At 52.2% G+C, this 25,424-nt stretch overlaps 1 protein-coding gene across 1 annotated transcript; it reads right to left on the reverse strand.

Moving 5' to 3' along the window:
- Positions 1–1,321: 1,321 nt before the first annotated feature.
- On the reverse strand, positions 1,322–24,932 carry FOSL2 (FOS like 2, AP-1 transcription factor subunit). The gene is made up of 4 exons (XM_043469048.1): positions 24,041–24,932; positions 14,035–14,286; positions 9,003–9,110; positions 1,322–6,655 (listed from the first exon to the last, which is right to left on the reverse strand). Exons 1-4 carry the CDS (start codon positions 24,140–24,142, stop codon positions 6,134–6,136), a joined length of 984 nt encoding a protein of 327 aa, XP_043324983.1. The 5' UTR covers positions 24,143–24,932; the 3' UTR covers positions 1,322–6,133.
- Between the last annotated feature and the right edge of the window lie 492 nt (positions 24,933–25,424).

The following is a 25,424-nucleotide window of genomic DNA, read 5'->3' on the forward strand; positions in this document are numbered from 1 at the left end:
TTAATAAGCACCTGGCAATCACCAACCTCTCTAATTGCCATGTGGGCGAAGAGGTGGGAATTCAAACAAACGAAGGAGATTTCGAAGTGTTCCTGGAAGATGAAAAATGTGACAGAAGCGCCTAGGCATGAGAGGCAAGCAGAGACATATGCTTCTCTCAGGACAGCATAACCGGCAAAGCCAACTGAAGCCAATGTGAACATTCCCAGCATCTCCTTCCTCGACACTTACACCGAAAAGAGCCATGTCAACTGCTCAGAAAAATGCAGGTACCACTGAGACGCCCCGGGTACCACGGCCTGTGTTGTCTGCTCAGGCAGAAGTTGTTGCTAGGAGGCCCAGTGCCAAGAGCTTTGAATGTCCGGTTCCCTCATACCCCAGGCCTTCTCAAAAGGGAAAGGAGATAAAACATGGGGGTTCCCACAGCACTATCATTACCCTCCCTCTTTACAGAGAGGAAACTCTGGCTCAGAGAGATTACGAGTAGAGGGGCAGGGCTAGGATTCAAAGTGCCTGTAACTCTCACAGTCCAGAGCTCTTGGGTCCTCCAAGGAACGAGGCCTTCACTCTGGGCTCCTCTTCCGCAGATTAGGAGTGAGTGGTGTTAACTCAGTACCTAACGCTCAGCTGCTGCCGACCATCCTGACTGCTGACCACTGACACATGTGCCTCCCTAGCCTTTACACCGCAGGGGAAGAGCACCCAGGACGGACACTCCCATTTACCCCCGGCTTCCTGGGCAGCAGGGTTTGGCTGACACTTCTCAGTGTTCCACACACACCAACCTGTGTCTGTTCAAAAAGGACGTCCGGAGATGTGATCGTCCCACTTATGTACATGCCTTGGTTGTTTCCAGAGGCCCGCACATGACCTCATGCAACCACCTGGACCTTCTGAGCAATACCTTAAATTGGCTTTTTGAAAATTCTCAAGTCTCCAGAGTCAATTTTATTGAAACAAAATCCAAAGTGCCCCCAGGAAGGGACAGCCCTGTGAACTGTTAGTGGCTAGCACTTAGTAGTACTTGGCAGCTAGCTGAGAATCAGGCCCTAAGAAGTGGGAAATAGGACTGGGAGGGATTGGAGAGGGTAAAGAGAAAGAAGCATGAGAAAGGAGGTGGGGAAGGTCTAAGCAGCCCCACCCCCAGCAGCTCACCTTCTAATTCTGCCAAAAGAGATTCCCAGGGAGTTGTTCCCTGCTTCCCCATTCCCAGTAAAAAGACCAACTCTGCCCACGGAGCCAAAGGTAGAAAAGCCTAGAAGGAAAAAAGAGAAGTGACAGGAAAGATAGGAAGACAGAATAAACCAACCATCAGAGGCTCTTCAATCTTAATTCATTTTATTCTACAAAAAGCTACTCAATGGAAAGTGAAAAAGCTAACAAAAAAAAAAGGAAAAAAAGTTGTAATATGTTCTTTCTTCCATAGCAGCAAGCTTTTTCTAACAAGCTTTCTTTAGTGCAAATACTGTAGGCTTGTAATACAGTAAAATAACAAAACAGAACAACAACAAAACACCACCAGAGATGCTTCAGAGCTGAGCTACTCCTCAAATTTCAAAACTATACAAAGATTTTTGAGCTCATAGTCCTGCCTGGAGAGGCCTATTTAGAAGCCTTTCCAATGGGACCATTTCACCAATACTTAAAAAAAAAAAAAAAAAAAGACAAGGTGCTCAGAAAGATAATTAAATTCCCCATCAAGCTGTAGGAATCTTGTACAACTTTTTTTTTTTTTAACCTCCAGAATCTTAGAGCAGTCTTTATTCCACATCATCAACATACCTCAAATACAGATGCACAAAGCTTTTGATTTGCCACAATATACCAAAATACTATATATACATCTTTCACTTCAGAAAAGACACCCTGATACCTATTCTTTATACAAACGTGAAATTTTTTCTTCCTCGACATCAAGTAACCACAAACTAAAATAAATGGAATAAACTTTTAATCATACACAGAAAATAATTTTTGAGGAACAGAGCAGGATCTTTCCTTGTGTTCTCTTCTAACGTAGAGTTCTTGGTGACCACTGTCCCCAGAGGGAATGACACACCATCTTTAAAAACAGAACCTTTTTTCATACAGTTTATACAGCACAAGTCACAAATCATTTTAGAAACAACAAAGCATCATTAGCCTAAATTTAAAAAAATTATAAAGAAGAAAGAGAGGGAGAGAGGAACTGAGCATTTTAATGCTATCTGTTTCTATTCAGGCTACAAAGATGTAAACATTTAAAATAAATAATAAAATAAATGTCAATTACTTCTCCCCCTTCCCTTCCCATGCCCTGCTCAAAATTTGACCCAGCTCCTCCTGAACATGTCAGCATTAGAAAATTAAAACCCTTTGTTGATGTACAACCAATATACTAGAAGCATGAGAAGATGTCAAATAGGTAGTGAGGTGACTGGGTTTCCTTTTTAAAAGGTGCAGGAGGACCATGGGCACACCTAGAAATGTATACACACACACACGCACGCACGCACACATACACACAACCCATCAATAAATAGTGAGATGCTGGCTTTTAAGATTGAATGCCAAGAAGACTCAACAAGCAGAAAGTAGCAAGACCACTTTACTTAAGTTTTTAAAAGAAAGTTACACACACCACATATCCTATTGGTCCACAAATTCTATAAGGACTCAGGTTAACCATCTGATGAGTGCAAAGGAGCACATCACAGGGAAAACAAATTCAGAGGTGGGAGGATATTGTAGGGGGTGGGTCTTTAAGAACAAACCTCAGACTGAAGGCAATCTTGCCTTGGATCTTTGGAGAAAGACCTTCTCACCTCCAAGTGTTTTTGTTGATCCATTAGTGGTGGGCCTTTAATAAGGGAAGTCCTCATCACGTAGTCTCACCCTAAAGAGAGTATATATATATAAAAGTGCCTAACAGTGCCTGGCACATAGTAGGTGCTATTCTTTTCCTTCTTCAAGAGGCCACATGGATGTCTGATCAAGGGAGGAAATCAACCTAAAAGTTACAAGGTGAGATTGCAAGTACTGTTGGTCCATCAAGGAAAGGGGAGAAAAGTCCCAATGCCTGTAAGTTGAGCTCAACCTTAAAATGGAGCCTAGTGGGAACAGAGAGGAGATCCCTTCCCCAAAGCCTGAGAAAGGGAACCAGTAGCCTCTGATGTTTCCTGGCTTTGAGATGCTTGTGTGATGGGCCACAGTGAAGACACCTGGCCAGTCTCACAGGCAGAACAATTATTTCTTCCTGAAAACTTCCCCGGTGAATTCTCTGCTTTGAGTTGGCTCTGGTAATTGCCTAAGCTTCACCTGGGATCGCCTCTCTGTCCTGTGTCAGCAGCTGTCCCCATCCACTCAACAGGAAGAGGGCTATTCCCAAGAGGCGGCCAGGTGGCCAAGGGGACTGTGTGTTTCACACCAGCCTGTCAAGGAGTGCCTGCCCTATGCTGTCCCAGAGCTGCCTGCAGCCCAACTGGAGTCCACACCAGTTGCCTCACGGCTGGGGACACAGGGGTGCACGGGGTTCCCTGCCCAAGTCCAAAGGCTCCCCCTGCCACTGCTCCTGATGAGGAGGAGAAAGGAAGGAGGAGGAAGCAGCAGGCCTGGTGTCTGGCAGCAGCTTTAGAGAACCAGCCAGAAGGCAGTGACTGAGGATATGCCTGTGAGTTACGAGTGAATATTCAGTCTTCTCCAAATAACCTCTGGCTTTGGGGAAGCCAAACCACCTCCGAGAAAAAAGTTAGAGGGTCCTGAATAGAAACACAGCTCAGAGGCCTCGAAGTCCTGCAAGTCGGCTGGTTTCTTGCTTTCTGCTGGTCCCAAAGCCAATGCAGTTTGAAATCTGAACTAAAGCCAGACTCCATCTCAGGAATGTCCAGCCTGGCCCCAAGTCACATGCCGGGGCCTGCCTTGGGATCAGGGCTGTGCAAAGCGGGGCACAAAGGGACTTTAGAAACAAAACACCAGAGAGCAGCTTCATTTAAGAAATATATAATACATATATTCAAAAAGAAGTAAATAGCTCCCAGTTGGCCACAAATACCACTTGAGATGATTAAGTCTTTCAGAGCTGAGTTCACCCCAGTTCTTTTTGCCTGTCTCCTGCTACTCCTAGCTGACTTCTGTGTCCTTGATTAATCTGAAGCCAGAAACCCAAAGGCCCCATCTTATTAGGAGTGCCCCTCCCAGAACCTCTGGGGACCTGGGGGGCAGCGTCACAGCCAAGGAATGTGGGAAATAACATATTTAAAGCATTTTGGGAAAAAATCCTGTTTCTTTTAGTCTCCTCTCTTTGCAAGCCCTACCCCTCCACACATCACTCCCAGGCATAGTGGGCTGTGTATTTTAGGCATTGGGCTGTTCCATTCTGTGTGTCTAGGGCATGGCAAACGAGTAATGAACATTAAATACCAGCCGGCGTGCCAGACCTGGGTCTGTGAAGGGAACAGGTGAGCAACCCTGTCATCGCTTTTTCTCTCTCTCTCTCTCCCAAGTCCAACTTTGAGATTTAACCCCCACTGGGTTGATTTAAATAATATCTATATAGTTTTAAATTATCATACAATGATCTCTAGAGCTGAATCACAATAGCGGGGCCTCCCTCAGAGCACTAGCCCAGCAGAGGCCAAAGCTGGAAGACCAGCCTTGGGGAGAAAAAAAAGGCTCCAAGGGGTGGCAGGCGGGGACTCCGCGGAGCTCTGCGGAGCTGTGCTCCCGGGGACTGGAGGACCCCTTTTCCCCATCCCCCACCCCACGGGAAGGGGCAGCTCTCTTGCAGTGGGATTCATCTCTGATTTCAGCAGCCCCTGGGGAATGGTGCGTAAGCTGCAAGCCACAGCAACAGCTCTGGGCCAGCTGTTCACAGCCGGCTGGTGGACCTGGGGAGCACACTGGGGTGAGGGGGCAGGGGAGTGTAAGAGAAAAAGCGCGAGATCCATCAGGTAGCAGATGACCACAGAGGGTAGCACGGCCCAGCACCTCGGTGAGAGGCGAGAAGCAGGCGCTGGGGCTGCTGCGAGGCAAACGCCACTCCGACTGCCTCCCTCCTTCCTCCCCCGGCCTCTCCATCCACAGCAGAGGTGATTTTGAGGCTTGGGGAGGGCCCACGCTCATTAAACCTCCACGGGTGGCGTCGCCCTGAGAGGCAGGCTGGGGGAGGGTGGAGCCGGCAAGGACTTGGAGTGATGTGTGGCTCCGAGGAAGGAAGGAGAGAAGGGTCCGGGGCAGAATGACGAGGCGGTAATTACAAGAGACGTCCTACTCAAGACACGGGTGAAGAGAGGCTGGCTGGGACACAACGTGTAGTTCATTGGCACTATTCCTGGCCATTCCCGGCCTGGTAATTAGGCATTTGGCAAACCCAATCCGTGCCCCAGCTGTCTCACTCACACCCTGTCTTCTGGCCAAGCTGCTCCTCCAAAAGCCGTCTCCGAGGATGGGGAGGAAGGGTCCTCCAAACCTCCTAGCGATGGTGGCCTCTCCTGGAGAGCTCAAGGAGCCCTGCTGGCAGTTCCGGAGATGGTGGTGGACCAGAAGTGTCAGAGGAGGGAAGGTTCTGTATTGCACATGGACTGTCCCCTTCTGGACAAGTCAGCCCCAGCCAAAGAGTCACCCTGCTGCCCCCTCTTCAGAAATGAAGAGCTTTACTATTCAGACCACCCAGATGAAATGTCATGGCAAATTCGATAAAAAACTAAGAGGAAGTGAAATTGACACTGGGGGAAGGAAGGGGCAAACAGAGGAAAGGTGAAACCAAAAAGGCACTGAGCATGCTTGGTGGGGCGGGAAGGACGCCATCACTCCAGAGACACGTCGGAACCAAGGGACAGGAAAGGTCCACACCAGCTTCAAGCTCTTCAGAAGCCAGGGAGATGCCCGAGTCCATCAAACCAAGTTCTCCAATGTTTTTCAAGAAACAGGATTTGCTTTGCGAGACGGACGAGGGAGGAGGAGGTCCTGTGACATCCAAGAGCTCATCCAAGTCCTCTGGCGACTCACCACCAAATCCCACCTGGGTCTCCTCAGGGCCAGGAAGCTCTCTGGCAGGGTCCCCCTCTTCCCCTCATGGCCCTGGAGTGCTGGAAGGTGCTGGTCCCTGGGCAGGAGGCAGTGACGAGGATCCCCACCCCTGCCCCTGGGAGCTGGGTTACAGAGCCAGCAGAGTAGGGGAGTTCAAGGAGTCTGATGACTGGTCCCCACTGCTACTGCTTCGGCGGTGAGCCTTGGAGCAGGACTCAGAAGGCGATGCTGGCGACTCCTGCTCCAGCACGCTGGGGTAGGTGAAGACGAGGTTCGAGGTGCCCGGAGTGATGGCAGGAGTGGAGGTCACCACGATGGGGGTGTGCAGGGGCTCCTCGCCATAGAAGCCCCCAGCAATGCTGATGGGCTTGATCACGGAGCGCTGGGCCTTGTCCAGCCCCGCTGATGAGGACGAGGGGCTGTCCTCTTCCAGGGGCTCCTGTTTCACCACCACGGCGCCGACCCCTCCACTGGCCCCGCCGCGCAGGGACTGCAGCCCGGAGGCTGGCGGGGACCGGCGTTCCTCGGGACTGATCTTGCACACGGGCCCATGGGCCACCAGCATGAACTCCAGCTTCTCTTTCTCTTTCTGCAGCTCAGCGATCTCCTTCTGCAGGCCTGACTTCTCCTCCTCCAGCTCCTCCGTCTCCTGTAGGGGAAGAGGGCTCTGTGAGGGATGGTAGGGGATGGGCCAGGGGGTGTCAAATCTGGGTGAGAGAGGGAAAACCAAACACGGTCCTCAGAGGGCTGACCATGAAGCTAGCGAGCTCACACCCGACTGCTTCTGGGCCACCTGCATGTTCAGGATTCCTTCTGTTTCCAGAACTCCAGATTGAGAGGAGAGGTAAGTCAGCTTGGAGGAAGGGCGAATCAACCCTTGTAGTGGCCATGACTGAGTGCTGATATGAAACTGAGTTTCCAAGAGGTTTAATCATTTGCCCAATGGCACAGAGCAAGCAGATAGGGTAGCCTGGATCTGACTCCAATGTATCTGATTGCAGAGTCCACGTGCTACTATGCTTTTCTGTCAGGACTGCCCCCGGTACCCCAAGGGGGTGAGTAATAGTGAGACCTCTTGGGGGAAGGGAGCAGAGCAGGCAGCTGCACTCCTCTCCCCCCATGCCTCCTCAAGCCCCTCCAGCTCGCCATGGACATATTGACACTGAACTCTGAGCCGCATGACTGGATATTTGCCTGCACCCACAGGCCTAGGAGTAGCTGGCTTGTAGGAAGCGCTCAACCCATCCCACTGGATCTTCCCTGCCCCTCTTCCCTTTTTTTGCTTTAAGTAGAAAGCCTATGCTTCAGGACTCACAGAACCCCAGGAGAACATTCAGTTCAGCCCCCATGCTTCAACAGATGAGACCAGCCTGAGTGGGCAAATAAGGCCAGCAGGGACCCTCTGCAAGGACCTCAGCCCCTCCTTTCACACAAAGCCAGAGAAGCAACAGATGCATGTGGTGGCAGGGGGTGGGGAGGTCGTCACGGAATTTATGGAGAGGTACGTGTCACCAGCCTCCTCCCCACTTTTCCCGAACACAGATTCCTGTTTGAGAACGAGATGACATGGGCCAGAGCTTCGCTAAGCAGAGTACAGCATATTCCGGAGTGAAAAAAACTTTCCATCTGTCTCAAGGGTCTGATGAACGTCATGAGCTTCTGAGAGGCTTCCTGTGCAGGATGTGGCTCAGGGGCCTGCGTGGCTGGGTCGTGGGGAGGCGGGGGTGTAGGGTGTGAGGCTTCAAGGGGAGAGAGGGGAGGAAAACCAAGGGGCCTCGGGGGGCAGGCTATTCTGGGGCTGGTGGCAGAAGCACCTGGGGGTAGACCCACGGGGATATGGATCCTCGAAAGGTTAGCAGTGGGGAGGGCTCTCTGGGGGTGTCTCCCGGGGAGTGCTGATCACTAATGGATCCGCCCCACCTGGCATCGGAGAGCTCCCACTTCTCCTGCCACCTCTAACACCTCCACAGGACACTACTACGGGCATCACAGAATTCACCCAGTACACATTTAAGGCCCACGAACGAGGGCTCCGGGATGGACAAAGGGAAGTGGAAGCAGGGGAATGGTAGCTGGGAGGATTAAATAAAATAATAGGATGTGCAAGGCCACTGCAGTTTCCAGAGCTCCAACCTGGCTGCTCAGTGCAAGGACCGCTGACACAGTCCACCTCATCTCCTTACTTGGAAAACATTCCACCCAGGAAGAGTCAGTCCTGGCTCTGGGTTTCCTCCACATGGCCCCTCCTGGAGGGAGTTACGTGATGTCGGTCAGGTCAAGGTTTGGGGAGGGAAGGGCAGGGCTGAGGGCCCCCAGGTGGGGGCAATTAGGCAGCGGGGGAGAATGACTCACAGGGCAGAATGAGGTACCAATGAGGTGACAGCTTCGGGCTCAGAGCAGAGGTGGGGAACCCTCCCGCCCACGGAGGATATGAGAAAACCCCAAGATAGTACAACTCAGCTGGCTATGATCCATCCCCATGAGACCCAGGGAGCGCCAAGACCCTGCAGAGGTAGAGAAGCCCAGAGAACCAGATGGCTGAAGACAGGCTGGGCCCATTCCTGCTGGCGGCAGGCAGGCAGGCATGGGGGCGGCTGGAGCCTGGGAAGAAGAACCCTGGAGTGGGCAGGCCTGGGCCTGCCTGTGTCCTGGCGGGCAACGGCGACACCCTCTGCCATCCCTTGCCCAGGAGCCCCAGCAGGTCTCAGCACAGGATCCTTCGGGTGCTGAGGTTGACAGGGTGCCAGGCCCAAGAAGCTCGTCCAGTTCTCTCTGGGTCCAGGCTGGGTGATAAAGGCCAGCTCCCTTCTCCCCATCCCCCCTCCTTCAAATCAGGGCAGGGCTGACCCATGTGCTCAGAAGAAGGAATGCTTCTGCCCACACTAACCCTCCTGTCAGTCACTAGGGGTGAGGGAGGGCAGGGAGAGGTCCGGGAGCCCTGGGGTCCCAGCTCCAGCCCACCCAGGAGCGCGCCCACCCCACGCAGGGCTCCTCACCGCCTGCAGCTTCTCCGTCAGCTCCCGGCGGCGGTTCCGGCACTTGGCCGCAGCCAGCTTGTTCCTCTCCCTCCGAATTCGACGCTTCTCCTCCTCTTCAGGGGACAGCTAGAGGCCAGAGCCAAGGATCACGGTTAGGCTCGGGAGCGTGACTCACCAAGGTTTTCCGCTTTTAACCGGATTGTAAGTAGGGGAAGAAGCCCTTCTGGGACCGGGCGGCAAAGGAGGAAGGCAAAAGGAACGTGGCGCAGGGGCCCCAGAACATGTACCTCACCCCAGTTTGGGTGCCTGGGGGTCACGGGAGCACTCAGAACTAAACCCCAGCCCCCAGAAGGTGATGTCACATGTTTGAAGGGAGAGCAGGGTAGCCATGGGTCAGAGACTCACCAGCCCAGGCATGATGGCAGCATGTGTCATGTCGGCCCTGATTCAGTGCCAAGAGCTGAGAGAATGAGCGGGGACCGTTCCCCAGAGAGTCCCCTCGTGCCAGGCCTGGCCCCACCCACTTAAGCAGCTTCCTCCCAACTCGGCCTAATTACTCCTCCCCAACACTCTGCCTGCTCTGCAAGCCTCATTATCCCCACTTGATTATGTAGCTGGGCCCAGAGTAAGAACCACCCGGGGTGGCGGGGTAGGGGGGGTGGTCATGTTCTCTTGCCAGAGGGCGGGAGGAAGAGCCACCCCATTCCCAAATCCCTCTGCCAGCCCTCAAGTGCTGGCTGCTCGCAGTTCAACCCAGAGGACTCACCAGTGTGCCTGGCACAGTGCTGGATTGGGCAGGATGGGGAAAAAGGAGGAGGAGCCCTGGGGCAGGTTAAAACCCTGCTGCCCACCACACCTACTCATTCAACCAGCCAGCCCTTCAACATGCCATGCATGGTTTGAGAGGTTAGAGATGTGTCAGCGAACCAAATGAACAAAAATCCGCCTGCAGAGCTTATGACCTAGCTGCTCACCGGGAAGCTGGTTAGGGGCCTGCAGCTCAGGCCAGAGGGCAAGAACTCTGCTCCACCAGCAGGGCTGATACTCTGTTTACCATACAGCCCTTCCAGAGGTGATGTGAGGAGATGGCTGTGGGCCAAGGCAGGAAGGAATTCAAAAGGAAAGACCCCCTCCTTCAGTGATCAGACCCTGACAGCACACCACCTAGGTGCCAAGTGATGAACTGGTGGCTTAGAAGATTCTGGGGGCAGTAAGGCCCAAGTCCTCCCCTCAAGGGACATGTAGGGAAAAGGCCAAAGCCATTTTTGGAGGGTTTGAGAGAGAAGCCACCCCCACTGAGGGATGCTGTCTGGACCTCCAGCCAGGTTGCACGTGAGGGAGCCACTCCGTGGGCTGTGCCCAGGCCAGAGTCCCCAGGAAGCTGCCTGTAGAGCAGGGCATAGCATCACCGTGTCCCTCCCTAGCATCATCTGTCCTTGCAGCGGCCTCCACATGGGGCGCACTGACCTGAGCCCATCCAGCTGGTAACATTACATTCCTGTTAGTCTTCAACCCTCTTACAAAGGCCGGGTCTTTGAGCCCACACTGGATCCTGGCTCCACTTCCCTCCTCAAGCCCCTGCTCCGCCTTCCCGGGAAAGCTGATGGCTCCATGGTCTCTCTCCTGAGATGTGTCAGGTGGCTCAGGGCCAAATGCAGATGTGGCACTTCTGGGAGGACCCAGACAGATTACTGATCCTCCGAGCCTCAGATCCTCACTTGGAAAGTGGGGTTAATAGGACCTGCCCTGCCTCCCACGAAGTTTCTGCAGGGATCAGATGAGACGCAGTGTGAGAGTCCTCTCTAAACCAGAAAGTGCTGGAAAGACGACGACGCAGTCCAGAGGTCTCCTCTCTGATACCCTTGCTGCACTCACTGAGCAGCAAATCAACCAGACACCCAGAGAACACAGACTGGGGCACCCTATTCTCTGTGGGATCCCAGAGGATCACAGGCTGAGGTCACAAAAGGCCACTTGGCCAAGGCCCTGAATACCTGCCACTCCAAAATCCATCTCAGCCTGAGCCAAGAGGGACCGAGAGAGCCTGATGGCCCTGTTATAGCCCCAGGTTCAGGGCTCAGCATCAAAAGGCTACCAGGGCTCCTGGTAGCACCCCGCTAGCACCCCACTCCCTCACTGATGAGGGGCAGACAAGACAGAGAGCTGGTCCTGATCCACTTCTGCCTCCATCCCCCCTGGACAGGTTCTGGCCTCCCCAGTGCCTTAGAAGTTTCTCTCCTGTCTGGTGAGGTACAGGGCAACTTGTGGGAGCTCCTGGCATAGGAAGTGTTCAGGGGTGGTGACAATATGGTTACAGCATGAGTGTGTCACACCACCACGTAGCCACCCACAAGCCACACACACCCTCCCTTCCCTGCCACTGCTGGCCTCAGAGGGAGCCTCTGGGGCAGGCCCTGGAGGAGGGCAGTGAGGCACCAGGCCAGCGCCATAACAGCCTCTGCCCCCTGGGGGAGGCTGGGAAGGCGGAAGTGAGCCTCAGAGAAAAGACCCTAGAGCTAGGAACCCAAAGAGCCAAGTTCTAGGATGCTGCTGCCTAGGCTTCCTCCAAGCTGCCAAATGATGGTCTGAACTCCTAATTGACATGGGATAAAATGTTCCTGGCTCTCCTTCTCTCTCAAAAATGGAAGGAAAGTCTCCAAGGGCACGCCTGGGTGGTGTGATGGGAAAAATCACAAAGCTGAAGGTCAAAGGGAGTGGATGCCAGTCCTGGAAAGGGAGTGGATTCCAGTCCTGGCTCTGCTGCCACTCACTGCTTGAGCCTGGGCAAGGCCCTTCTTTCTAGGCCTCAGTTTCCTCATCTGTAAAATGGGTGCAGAGGGAAATTTAGAAAAGCCAGTCTCCAAAGTCTCTTCCTCTCTAATCTTGCAAATTTGGTGTGACCTGGGTCCAGAAAAAGGACTTCCCTGGTAGCTCAGATGGTAAAGAATCTGCCTGCAAAGCAGGAGACCCGGGTTGGATCCCTGGGTTGGGAAGATCCCTTGGAGAATGGAATGGCTTACCCACACCAGTGTTCTTGCCTAGAGAATTCCATGGACACAGGAGCCTGGCAGGCCACAGTCCATGGGGTCGCAAAGAGTTGGACAAAAGAATGAAGAGTATTTAGCACATCTTGCTTGGCTGTCCCGCTAACCTGGTAGTCCCTCACAAGACTAGCTTGTAAAGGATAAGGGGTCCTTTACATACCAGGAGAATCCAGATCACCAGTGAGTATAAAGCTTGGTACCCTGAGCTCCCTGAAGGAAGCACACTTATAGAGGACACTGGGATTGCTGCTACTGCATATTTATAACTACAAGTATGGAAGCAGCAGTGTGGGGGGATGTTGGCCACTTGCCCCAGGAGCAAAAGCCCAACAGGACCTGGGAACTGTGTGTTAGTGTCTATTACACACATCTCCCCATGTTGCCCCTGCACAGGGTCCTGCCATTAAGAGAACAAGCCAACAAGTAGTGGATACAAGGCCCAGCTTTGTCCTCAGAGGAACGGGACTCGTGTGAAAGCGTCTGGTTCCTCAAAGCAGTGATCCTTGTAATTCTAAGTGTCCTGGGGACTAGTGGTGGGCTTCCCAGGTGGCACTAGCGGTAAAGAACCTGCCAGCCAATGCAGGAAACATAAGAGACCTGGGTTTGATCCCTGGGTGGGGAAGATCTCCTGGAGAAGTGCATGGCAACCCACTCCAGTATTCTTGCCTAGAGAATTCCATGGACAGAGGAGCCTAGCGGGCTATAGTCCATAGGGTCGCAAAGAATCAGACACAACTGAAGTGACTTAGCACACATGCAAGGGGAGTAGTGGCACTGGATCCACAGTTATCCACTGGGCACCACGTCTGAAAGGTCCTTGTATTGGAAAACTGTAGGCCTGGGGATCCCACAGTGGAGGTGGACAGTGGCTGAAATGGGAAGGGGTTCCAAAGCTGTAATCGAAGTATTTCTCCAATCTAACATTTCAGTTGAAAAAGGGATTCTGCCACTAAAGAATTTCCCTTCCTTGGACTCACAGTGGCATGGTATTGTAGAAAGAGCACTGGAGAGGGGTGGAACCCCAGAGGCCTGGTTCTAGACCACACTTCCCCACTCACTGGCCAAGTAGCCCCAGGTAGCTGTTTGGCTGTGTCATCTGTGAAGGGGGACAGGTAGGGCTCTTACAAGGCTCATTCCCTCCTTTCTAGAATTATGCACGACTCTGATTTCTCTTTTGGGAAGCCAGGGGCCATCACTGCCCTGCTCTCTGTTAATACAGATGACGGGCCTTTGGAGTCTTGGGCAGATGCTATCTAGAGAGCATAGGCCCCGCCCCTTTCTGGCATCCCTCCCAGCCAGGTTGGCTCCTGCTCAAAGCTAAGCCGCTTGAGGGGAAAAAAGGCTGCTGTTGTCTGACCCCCACTCCCCCGCATGTGCCTGGAGCTTAAGGAGCTGCGCAGACTCCAAAGACCCCAGGGTCCCATATGCACTTCCGGAATGTGTATCCCAGGCACTTGAAATGGGCTCCAGCCTCGAGTTGGAGGCCTGGGACATGGAGGGGTGATGGACACACCATGGGCAGTACTGGCCTGCAGGGGGGCCCCTCTAGGACAGCTGGGTTCTTGCCCATGTTAGATACTAGGAGACACTTAAGGGAGAAGCCCACAAAAGCTCCCAGCCAGGGTTCATCAGCTACTTGTCCCACGGTCCCTCTGCCAAGGATCAGAGGATACTGCTGTAGGCAGGTCCTAACAGTCCTACCCATGTGCTGACACCTCATCATTCACCATGTGCTTTCCCACCATGATCTCATTCCAGTGGCAGCAAGTCCTGGCTGGCAAAACACCATCCCCATTTTGCAGCTGAGGAAACTGAGACTCAGAGATTCTAAGGGACATGGGCAAGATGCCTGACTCTCAGGTCGCATGCTCTGCCTCCAAGGATGAGGGTCCTGAGTTCCTTCATCTCCCCAGTGCTCCCAGAACACACACCCTGCTCCTCACCAGTCTGCAGGAAAACACTCTGCATTATAAAGCCACTAATGTGGCTCCCGAACGGAACTGTACCTGCTCATCTCTCCTCCTGCGGCCCACCGTGGTGCCAATGGTCTTGATCACGCCGGGTCTCGGGAGGGCCATGTGCCCGGGGACAGAGGCCAGGCCCGGCAGCGGGCTGTAGGGGTGCGAGCGGGGGTATGGGCTGGACATGGAAGTGATCACCGTGGGCTGCACCATCCACTGCAGATCCTGGCTGGTCGTGATGGCGTTGATGGTAGGGATGAAGGCGCTGCCTGAGCCAGGCATATCTACCCGGAATTTCTGAAATGAAGAGGAAGACAGGACTGAGCCAACAAATACTGCAAAACAGGCCAAGCCGAGATAGGAGGCCAAAACCAGCAGAAAGTAGGGTCAGTGCCTGGAGTGCCGAGGTCAGGATAACTGGGCGGGCTTCCTGCACATCCAAGAATCAAGGGGATCTTAACTCTTCCACGTCAGATCCACTCCCTGACTGAGGTCCTGGAAACTCCATCCCCCCACCGGCTCAGGAAAGATGTGGTCATATCCCCAATGGCTGCCAGGACAGATGTGGTCCTCAGCAGCTCACATCCCAGCAGGCCCTCTCTGAAACCCTCCAGGCCAGCTACGCCCCCATCTGCAGGAAAGCAGGCCTCCCATCTTGGCCACCTGAGCCTCTGGGTCACTTGCTCTTATTCCCCAGGTACCAGCTTAGGATGCTTCGAGGAGACTTGCAGACCAACTGCTCTACAGCAACAAAGATCACCAGGAAGCTTATCATGTCTGCTTCTGTTACTTTCCAAACAGTTTCATCATGGGGCTGTGATCCCATTAGGGTCACATGAAACAGGGCCATGAAAAGATGTCCCCTGACCCATAAGACTGAAAGTGGTAGCCTTTGCTGCCAGACTTCCCCTTGCTGTCCTTGCCCTCCTTGACCTTCACCTGCATCTTGAGAGACACTGCGTCTCTCTCTACCCATTCATGTATCTATCTATCTGAGCTCACAGGCGTGCCTATGGGAAACTTTGGTGCTGCTAGATCTGAGTTTTCTCCCTGTCACTTAATTTATGCCCAGACCACGTTGCAGAGCCCTGTGGAACATGCTGCAGGAAGCAGTCTATTTAAAATATAACATGATGACAGAGTACCAAAGCTAAAATGGGCCATGCTCCTCAGCAGCTGGGCCTGACCTTCCTTCAGGGCAGCTACTAGAAAGCGAGGAGGAGGGAGAAGGGGAAGACCCCCCCCCCCACCTCAACTTCCAGATTTTCAAGGGAGAGCCCCCCTCCTGGAATCCTAAGCCTCAGATGATTCCTGTTCCCACAAAAAGGTTCTGCACATCCTTTCTTCCCTAACTTGGGGGATGAAATGATGACAACAGTAATAACTAACACTTACTGAGCACTTACTAAATGACAGGCGCCACAGTAGTGTTTAACCTAGATTATCCCATTAATTCTCCCTCTGAGGTAAGAACTACCATTATCTCCATTTTAGAGGCAGAAATTTAGGCTTAGAGAGATTAAGTAACTTATCCAAAGCCACGTTCTAATAAGCAGTGGGGTCAGGATTCAAACCCAGTTCGGTCTGACAGAGAGGCCAGGTCTCTCCCACACAATGCAACACATTGTAGAATTGTTTTTCCAGTCTTGAAATCCAGCCCCAAGTGCTGGTATCCACCCCCAATGCACCCGGACAGAGCATCAGGGTCATTCCCACCCAGGGTCCCTACAGACCTTCCCTCCCTCACCCAGGAGGCCCCACAGGTCTGTTTGACCCCAGATGAAAGCCCACTGACATTAGCACGGATGCTATAGCATCCCTGCTCTTGCAGCCTAACCAAGATTAGAAGTATCAGCAGCAGTGGCAGCTGACTCTGCCATGGTCTTTGCCCCTGGTGATGACATCTGTGTTCCTCTGTGTAAATAAAGTGAAGCTTAGAGTACTTCATTGCAGCTCAGGGAGCTGGGGACTCTTCCTTGCTCACTCCCCTGCCTGACCCCAATCTAGGTGGTGGGATGGGGCTGCCTCACCTTCCAGACTAACCTGGATGAAATGGATTCTGGGATTCTGTGAAGTTGCCAGCACAATGGATTCTGGGAGGCAATGAGAGCTGCCCAGTGCAATGAATGGATTCTGAGTCATGTCCCAAGGCAAAAACAACTGGGCTTTTTATCAGGAGCTGACTGAAAAGTAGCAGGTGTATCTGAGTATGTGTGGTGTGTGTGAAGGAGGGCTGGGTGCAGTGAACATGGAAGGATCCAAGTGGGAAATGATCTTCAAGAAGGAAAAACAGACAACCAGGGCTGGCCATAAGGAAGAGGGCATTGGGAACACATGAGCAGCTAAGTGTGTGCAGAAGCACTAAAGCCCAGGCAGCGATGTCTCTCTTTGGATGCTGAATTGGGAGGGAGGCTGGGAGGTCATCTGAGTCAGGAGGCCTGGATGTGAGACCTTGGTGAATCACTGGGGACTCAGTTTCCCTGTCTGGAAAGGGGAACAGTAACACCAAACTCTTTGCACTATCACAAGGATTAAATAAGGAGCTACTTGTAATCACAGGCTATGAAAGCACACCAGTGGTGCTCAACCCTGGCTGCAATATTAGAATATTCTGAGGAGCTTTTCAAAAATACCAATGCAGGAGCCAGGCTTACCATTAGAGTTCTAAAACCACTGTTTTCAGGTGGGGTTCTGATAAGGTGTTTTAAAAAAACAAAACAAAACTAAGGAGGTTCTAATGTGCAGTCAGGGTTGAGAAATGATGCTCCAAATAAATGGAAGGTGCTATCATCATCATCACAACGACGACGACCATCATGGCCACCATCACCATCACCACCACCACATGCATTGTCATTGGAAGTGTCTGTGGGAAGGGGTTGCTCCTGGCAGAACTGCCAGCTTCTCATTCATGGGAAGCACCCAACATTTTTCTTGTTTCTCTCCCCGAGTCAGGTTCTGGGTTTGAAAGACATCCAAGGCATCTAATAGGACAGTTTAATATCCTTCCTTGAAGGGGTGGGTGGCTGTCAGCTTTCCTCTCAGGAGAGCACCCAAGAAGTTGACTCCTCATTCCAACAAACAAAAGAGCTCCCATTTCAGGCGAGGGGAGGAAAGCCAAAAGCCTGAAGCAAAGCTGAAAAGACTAATTCTGCTTAGGACTAAGTGGCAGACTCTCAGCCCCTCTCAGGGGGTCCTCCGGTCCACTCTCTCTGTGATGGCAGGTCTACAGAAGGCCGTGCCCGGCCATCAGCCAGATTCCCTGCAGCAGTAGCTTGGTCTAGACAAAACAAGACGCAATAAAAACAAGGCAGTAGGTAATAACTGCCTCTAAATGCATGTACAACTCGTTTCAGAGGGAGGAAAAGGCATCTGGGTAACACACTGCTTCTGAACTGCAAGGAAAACAATGTCCCAGCCCCAGAGGGGACTGAGGCTCTGCTAAAGAAGTCTTTTGTCTCCAGCAGAAGGCTCTCTGAGACACACACAAAAGTTTTTAAGTGAGATCTGGCAGATTTGTGTTTTGTGTCAACTCTGAAAGTATTTTCCAGAAAGTGACACGGGTTGGAGTGAAGAGGTGAGCCTCAGAGTTTGTGGTCCCAGGAGTTAGCCTGGCATTTTTCTCTCCCAAGGACCCAAGAATCAGTCACATGTCATGTTAGGGAGAAATTACAGTTCTCTACCAATGAGTTAACACTGAACAGAAACCAAGATGGGGCTTCTCAGCTGTAGGTATAGGGTGGTTTGATCCCTGTTGTAGCACCAACAGGAATGTTGGTGTGCTGGGGGTGGGGGGCTAGTGGAGGGAACCCACGGCCCTCACTTGACCCCCCTGGGGCTCTCCACTCCCTTGGAAACGCCTCCTCTAAGGACAGCATGGAAGGTGCTGGATGGCTATGTGGTATTCCAGTCTGGCAGAGCCTCCAAATGCTTTATTTAACTGTGTCATCCTGTTGACTTCTGGGTGGGCAAGAATGCCTATAAAAGGACAAATTGCCCCCCTCCCCCCAACCTCCTTTGGCAGTTTGGCAAACTTTTGCTGTAAAAGGCCAGATAGTAAATATTTTAGACTCTGCAGGCCATAAGGTCTCTGTTGCAGCTACTCAACTTGGGCACTGTAGCGTGAGTACAGCCGCAGACGAGATGTAAACAAATAGGCGTGCCTGTGCTCTCTTAAGCCCTATTTACAAAAATACTTGGGCCATAGTTTGGCGACCTCTGTCCTAGAAGATTATTCTCATCTCATAAGCTCAGGTTGAGGGGAAAAGAATTAAGAGAGGAAATGAGAAAGCAAAAAAGCAGAACCATTCTTCTAACCCAGGGAGTCAAACAATGGACTCTCACTAGACAGCGTGAATCTCCAGAACCTGAAGCCGAATGTTGAGGTTACAAGCCTTGATGCCGGTCTTTGGGCAGCAGAACCTCCTTATCCTGAAGCAACCTGAATTTAAGGGAGCCTTGGGGCCACTCAGTAAGTATGTGTATCCTCCTGCTGCCTATGAGAAAGCTCAGAACACGGGGCCTTTAGTGTTACCCAGCTTCATCAGATCAGAGAGGTCCCTACAGTCCAGAAGTTGCTAACTTGGGGAAATGACCTTTCTGAACTTTATAGGGCCTCAGGTTCAGAAAGATCTAGGAAGTAGGGTTTGCTTTCCTGCAGACATGGATGTGGCAGGGCCTATCGCAGAAACTCCTGGGGTGAGGGGCCCAGAAGTGGCATTTAAGATGGAATCAGAGTTGGTGTTCAGGATCCATCCCCTCAGCCAGGCATTTCTCCACCAGGTTGACTCTTGACTGGGCCACCAAGCACTCAAGTCATCAAAACCCTGAATACCTGGGACCTGCCTCAACAGGTAGAAATGATTATACATGTCTGAGAAGAGACTGGGTTCTCTCTCTTAAGAACCCCTTTTTCTGTTTCCCAACACAGGAAAAGGAAAATTCCAACATCCAGGAGACTCGCTTGGGAGAAGAGGAGAGGGCAGGGCGAATGCTGCCTCAAATGCCCCGGAATAAACTTGTTGAGGTTCAGTTTGACTCAAATGCTCTGTACTTTTACTAAATGTGGGGTGTTCTCCAAAGGCTTCTCTGTGGAATTTGACCAATTTTCATAGATTTTATATGCGACATCACCTTGACCTTTGACCTTTCATTCCTGAGGATCAGTACTAATGTCATCATGGAAATGGTCCTCAATAACTCATAATTCCCCCCCCACCCATTTTCCAAGTGATCTGCCTCCTGCCAGGTTCACTTGAACGAATCACATTATCCTCCTTCACCTAACTGCTAGGGTGAAGGACAGCAAAGAAAAGAAAAAAGCAAGGAAAAGAAGGTGATCAATACCGAGTTGTCTACCAGGTTCCCTGATGTCTTTCCTTCCAGGGCCATTTTGGACAGAAATTCCACTCCAAAGCAAGAGGGAATTCCCTCCACCCTTCTGTAGACCCCCACTCTGTACCCCCACCAATCCTAAGACAGCTCTGCACTCCTTCGGAAGGGCAGGCCATCTCATCCTCTCTACAACCACAGCAGGTGAGCACAGCCAAGTCATTGCCCCATGATGGGGGTGAGATGGCATTGGATAAGACGACTCTTACACTTTCCCTCTCTGGCCCAGTGAGTCCAAGAGGGACAGAGTTACCAACTGGGGATGGGAACAGATTTATTTGCCTCCATCAGGGCAGCTGCTGTCATTTTGAAATGCTGTGGCCACAAAAGATGCCACACAGCATGGAAGAGATGTAGTCACAAAACACTAATTCTTTTTCTTTCTTTCAATGGATAGACGAGAAACCTAGCCTCCTGAATTCTCAAAATCAGTGCCTTTATTCCTCTGTAACAGGCCAGGGGTGGGGGTTGGGGGGGGCGGAATCGAAAGGTCTAGGTGGCAGAGGTGCCTGCTTTGGTGTGCCTTGTCTTGGCGACTGCTCTCCCAGGAAGACTCTTGAGATGGAGACCAGCAGGATTTGGGGTCACATCCTGCTTCGGACCCTGCCAGATCACCCAGACCTCACACATCACCCTTGGTTCCTTCTATGCCAGATCTTTTGATAACTTCCAAATATTAAATTCACCCTCAAAAGACAAAAATATGTTAGGAGGGAGGGTTTTCAAAAGAATTTGCTGAAGCCAAAGTAAAATCTTTCTGAGTCTGACTAATAGCCACAGCATCCAAACAAGAATTTAGTCTCCTAAAGGAACGATTATGAAGGGGACAACAGCTGATTTGGATGTGTAAGTTCTGGTGTGTTTGTATTAAGACAGGAAAAAAAAAAACAGAGGCTCCTAACTCTACACTCACCTTGAATAATGAGGCAGGCAGAAATAAAGCAATGGAAATGCACTGAGGGGGTTGGATAGGAAAATTCAACTGCCACTCAGACAAGACGTGACTGCCGCTTCACCCCACTCACTTTGACGAACCAGTGACACTGACTTCCACCAGCAAGAATCAGCGGAACAGACAAATTCCTGGGATAACATTTTGTCTGATCCTAATCTACAACATCTGTGAGATCAAGGCAAAAAAATAAAAAGGGCACCATACCCTTAATATACAGCTCCCACCATCCCACCAATTCTGAAGACCATCTCCTCAAACAATTTCCAGTGTCCTACTACAAACAATATCAAGAAAACAAGCCTACAGAATTTGAAGACATTGTGCTGGCAATGGACAGATATAAAAATAGAAAGAAAAAAGCACTCCTTTTTCAACCACGCTTTATTTAGAACAAAATAAAATTAGAAAAGAAACTGCATTTTGGAGTCAAGCAACTCCTAGTTAACCACTGTTAAATATATGGCATTTATTTGTCCTGAATTAAAAAGAAAAAAAAAAAAAGTCCTAAGAATTCGGAAAACTCACCAAGTTAACACTCTGTGGGGCTGGAAAAATACATTCCCCAGATAGTTCTTCTAAGAATGTCCCGTAGGGGGCACTAGAGAGGCATGATTGGGGCTGACACAGTCATTTCTGGTAAAAGTTCTTTGATGTGAGGAATGTCCCAGCCTGGTACAGTTGGCAAAAGTTCACTCTGGGGAATTTTGTGTGTGTGTGTGTGTGTGCATGTATGTGTGTCTGTCTGTCTCTTGGAAAAGAATGGTTGCCAAAGAAGAGAGTTAGTCTGGTATTCCTTGTTTCCAAAAAGGAACTGTCCCTTTTGATTTATTTTCACAAGTTATCTGAGAAACAGACAAATGGCAGCCTTGGAAAAGTTCTGGGTCTTGTTTTTGTTTTGTTTTTTCATTAAAAGGGGGCCAAGCTGATGAAAACAAGTTATGAAATGACCTATGTTTGTGTAACTGGCTGGATTGCGTAATGTTCAGGGCCTGAAACCGTGAGTCGAGCAGTCAGCCAGGGCATATATCTGGGAGGTGTTTTCCTAGGAAAGTTAGGAAAGAGAGAAAACAACAATAAAAAGAAAAAGCCGGGGGTGGGGGTGGGGGTGCAACTATTAGGGGCAAATCAAATCACCAGTGACCAACGTCTGAGATTAAAACTATAACTGGAACAGGAAATATTTTTCATGCTTCAAGTTCCTGCCACATACAAGAACAGAGGTTTTAACAAAGAGTTATCTGCCGCCCCCCTCAAGTCACTGAAACTCACGGCCATGTGTTAAGACCAAGCTTCATGAAGTGAGAAGAAAGTACTAGGCTGAGTAAACAGCAACAAATTTCTAAGGAATATTAGACCCCACAAAAACAAAGAGAGGAGAAAAAAATAATATTCACTTGCCCAAGGTAAAACCAGAGCTCTTACACTGAGCTGCCACAAAAGGAGGAAGGCCCATCACCAACTGCCAGGAAAGTCTCTCCATAAAGGAAGCTAAGAGAAATAAAGTGATTACAGGTTTTATCTGGTATGCAATAAAGTTACCTTGAGCCCGGGTGGGGCCACAGACATGTGAAGTAACAAAAGCTTCTCACGTCAGCTCTTAGGACCACAGAACAGCTCTGCTCCCAGTTACAGGGATGATGGAAAAACCCTCTCCCGTCCTCTCGCCACCTCCTCCCTCAGGAGTGGACAGGCTGAGAAACTTGCCCAAAGCGGCATTACCTTACCAATCCCTCTGGTTTAAAGGCGCCTTGCTTGAGCTGCTGGGCCGAATGGACAGGCACATACGCAAGAACCCCGTGCACCAGTTATTACTAATTGCAAAATCCTCATGTGTTACAGCACGCTAGGAATTAGCCAACAGCTGCTTTTTGCTTCAGTAATGAGGCCCCATTACACTCTGCTGGACTGAGTTCTCTTCCTTCTTCCTAGCTCTGGTTTCCTGTCTGATTTTCTTCCAAAACAGGGAATTGCCTCCACTCACATCCTGGGCTCAAAGCCCTAGTGACACAGATTATTCAATCGGGGCACTGATGTCCGGTCTGACTTCCCATCCAGGCCCCAGGGTCTGAGCAAAGCCCGGCTGCAAGGTTGTAACATTTCAGTGACGACTGCCACAGAAACGGCAGCCAAAGGAGCGGATGAGAAATCAAAAGATTCCTTCCTGATTTGGAGAGGCAGAGAGGGACATTTTGGGGCTGTTGAACTGGAGAATGAGGGAATGGATTTCAAATGACTCCAACCCATTGCCTAATGATGGCTGGATTCAACAGAAACCACCAATGGGGCTGGAAAGCAAACAAAATCACTTTGGGACAAGATTTGAAACTCATCACCTTAGTGTTCATTATTAAGGGTGCATGCACTGACTGTACCCTCAATGCACTGACAAGGCTCTCTCCAGTGGGTGCTTATGGGGATACCAGGGCAGGTAGAGAGAAGACACGGAAAAGCCATTCTGAGGATCCACCAGGTATGGGGAACCACTTTGGAATAAGAGATCCCTCCTCAGTTACTAAAGAGAGCCACGTTTCCATTTTATTCTCCATCAGGGTCCCTCCTCCCTGGAAGCCCACCCCAGCCCTTCCTGGTTGGCTGGCTTATAGACGCCAAGGCCACCGCCTAACCAGAGTAACTCTTGCTGCAGTCAACTGGGCTAGAGACTCGGCAGATCCTGACCAAGACGGGCTTCAGGCTCTAGCAGCCTTGTTTGTTAAGTCAGCTCCCTCACAAGCCTCTGGGTGGGTGGGTGGGTGGGTGGGGTTGGGGGTGGCTGTTGCAGAGGGCAGGCAGCCCACCAGCACCACCAACCTAGCAGCACCTTTCCGGTAGTTACAGACAGAGATGGCAGGCACAACCCCTCCAGTGCAAACCAGTCCGCCTGCTTTAGAAACAAGTTATTTCTCGGCTTCCAGAACCATTCAGGAGCCTAGAGGAGGTCTCTCCAGCTTCCCTTCTCTCTGCAGCCGTCCTGGCCCCAGGTACTCCCCAGACCCCAAGGTGCCCCTTTGGGTGGCAGTTTAGGCTCCTAGTCCGACCCTAACAGGAGGTGGATGGGCGCAGGGTACATAGGCGCACGCAGCCAGAGCCAATCAAGGCTGACCTCCTCCTTTCTGACCTTCGCACCTGATTCCCTGAGTGACAACTCTCGCCCTCACTCTGGATCACTTGAAGGAGTCCAACCAGTTTCCGAGTCCCCAACCTCTTTCCGAAATTAACTAAGACCAACGGCGGGAGAAGGTGCGGGGTCGGGGTGGGGGAAGAAGGAGAGGGCTTTTACGCAGGAATAAGTTCCCTAGATGTCGGAAGGGGCCCGTGCGTGAAAAATTGGCGGGGGTGGGGGGGCAGTCCACCAAGGAGATAGAGGGGAATGGAGATGAATTCCTGGGAGAGGAGGGAGGTACAGGCTTCTCGAAACGGGACCTGCAATTCCAGGAGCTTGTCTGGATACGATGTAGTGTGAAGGACAGGGTTTGTAGGCTCTTTCAGCCCACTCGCCGCTCCAGTTAAAAAAAAAAAGTGTTGGCGAGGATAGAGGGGGTGAAAGGAGGTGTGGGCAGGAGATGAGAATTCAGAACTTACAATGGTGGCCCGTAGGAATTTTCTCGCCAAACCGAGAAAGGTCAAAGAAAGCAAAAGAGGCAGTGGCGGCGAGAGGAAGGCGGGGGTCCACCCGCGCCGCCAGGTGCACCCGGGGCCCGCACCTACCTGCTGGCCGCCGCCGCCGCTGGAGTAGGACTCGGCGTGCGCAGGAGAGCCGCTGCTGCCCCGGGACGAGGTGTCAAAGTTCCCGGGATAATCCTGGTACATGATCCGCGGTGGGGGCCCGAGAGGAAACAGGGTGTTTTTCTTCCCCCGCCCTCGCCGCGGCCGCGCACCGGCTGCTGTGCGCTGGCTCTCTGCTGGCCGCGCCTCGGGCTTGTCCCCCTAGGCGGAGACACCCCGGGAACAGGGCCCCCTGAGCGCCGAGCGCTACACCACTTCTTTCCTGCTCTGCGAGCGCCGCGGGACCAGTTGTCCACCCAGTCCCTCCCTCTAAAAAGTCCGCGCGTCCCTCGGTCCCTCCCCTGCGCGCGCCCTCCCGCCCCCGCGCGCAATCGGAGCCCAGCCTGGACCGCCGGCTCAATCAAAAATCGGTAATTAAAAAAGAATGGGAGTCAACCCGGCGGGTCAACCCTGCCAGGTCTGGGGACCCCCGATGTCAGGGCAGAAAAGAAAGAAAAAAAAAAAAGGCAGAAAGAAAGGCAGCCCGCTTGGAGAAACTTCTATTTCCTCCTTTTAGAAAAGGAGCTGAGAATAAACTTCCTGTGGCCGACTCGCCGGCGGAGTTTGGAGCGGCTCGGACACTTGACTAGGAGAAGGCAGCCTGCGCCCGGCCCGCGAGGATCCAGCTGAGCCGGCGTGGAGAGGGACGCGGTGCCGCGGCTCCGGCGCCCGGACCTACACCCCTTCCCGGGCGCCCGCTCCCGGACGGGCCAGCCTCGCCCGTCCGCGCCTCTCTCTCTCCCTCTCTCGGTCCCCGCCGAGCACCGCTCGCTTGCTCGCTGGTTTGCTCGGAGCCCCAGCGCTCTGCCCGAGATGAGTCACTACAATGGCACGATTTCAACTCCACACTCTTTATTCTCCAGCCCCTGTACCTCACGTCAACCCGACTCCACCTTGCAGGGAGGAGCGCGCGGGGAGGCGGGGGGAGAAGGCCGAGGAGGAGGGGGAGGAGGAGGAAGACGCGCGGGAGGAGGCGGGCGCAGCGCTCCCCTATCTGCCCCGGCTCCTGGCCGCGCTGACGCCAGCCGCACACCCCGTGCGAGGAAGGAAGGCGGTGGCGGGGGTGGGAGCGGACCGCTGGCGCGGTTTGGGGGAGCCGAGACAGCCTGGCCCATCCCCACCCCCCCGGGCCACGTGCCCTTGGTCTGTTCCACTGGCGCACGTTGCCAAAGATGGTCATTTGCGTTAGAGGACGCGAGTGCGGGTTTCCTCGCTTTCGGGTGACGTGGAGGGAGAGGGATTCCCTCGCCGGCTCCCGAGAGCGCCACGGCCTCCCCACCTTCTCCACCGCCCGGGGAAGGGGCGCGGGGCGGGGCCCCTGAGAGCC

The sequence above is a fragment of the Cervus canadensis genome, chromosome 5 (assembly GCF_019320065.1).
Source record: "Cervus canadensis isolate Bull #8, Minnesota chromosome 5, ASM1932006v1, whole genome shotgun sequence".
Lineage (NCBI taxonomy): Eukaryota > Metazoa > Chordata > Mammalia > Artiodactyla > Cervidae > Cervus > Cervus canadensis.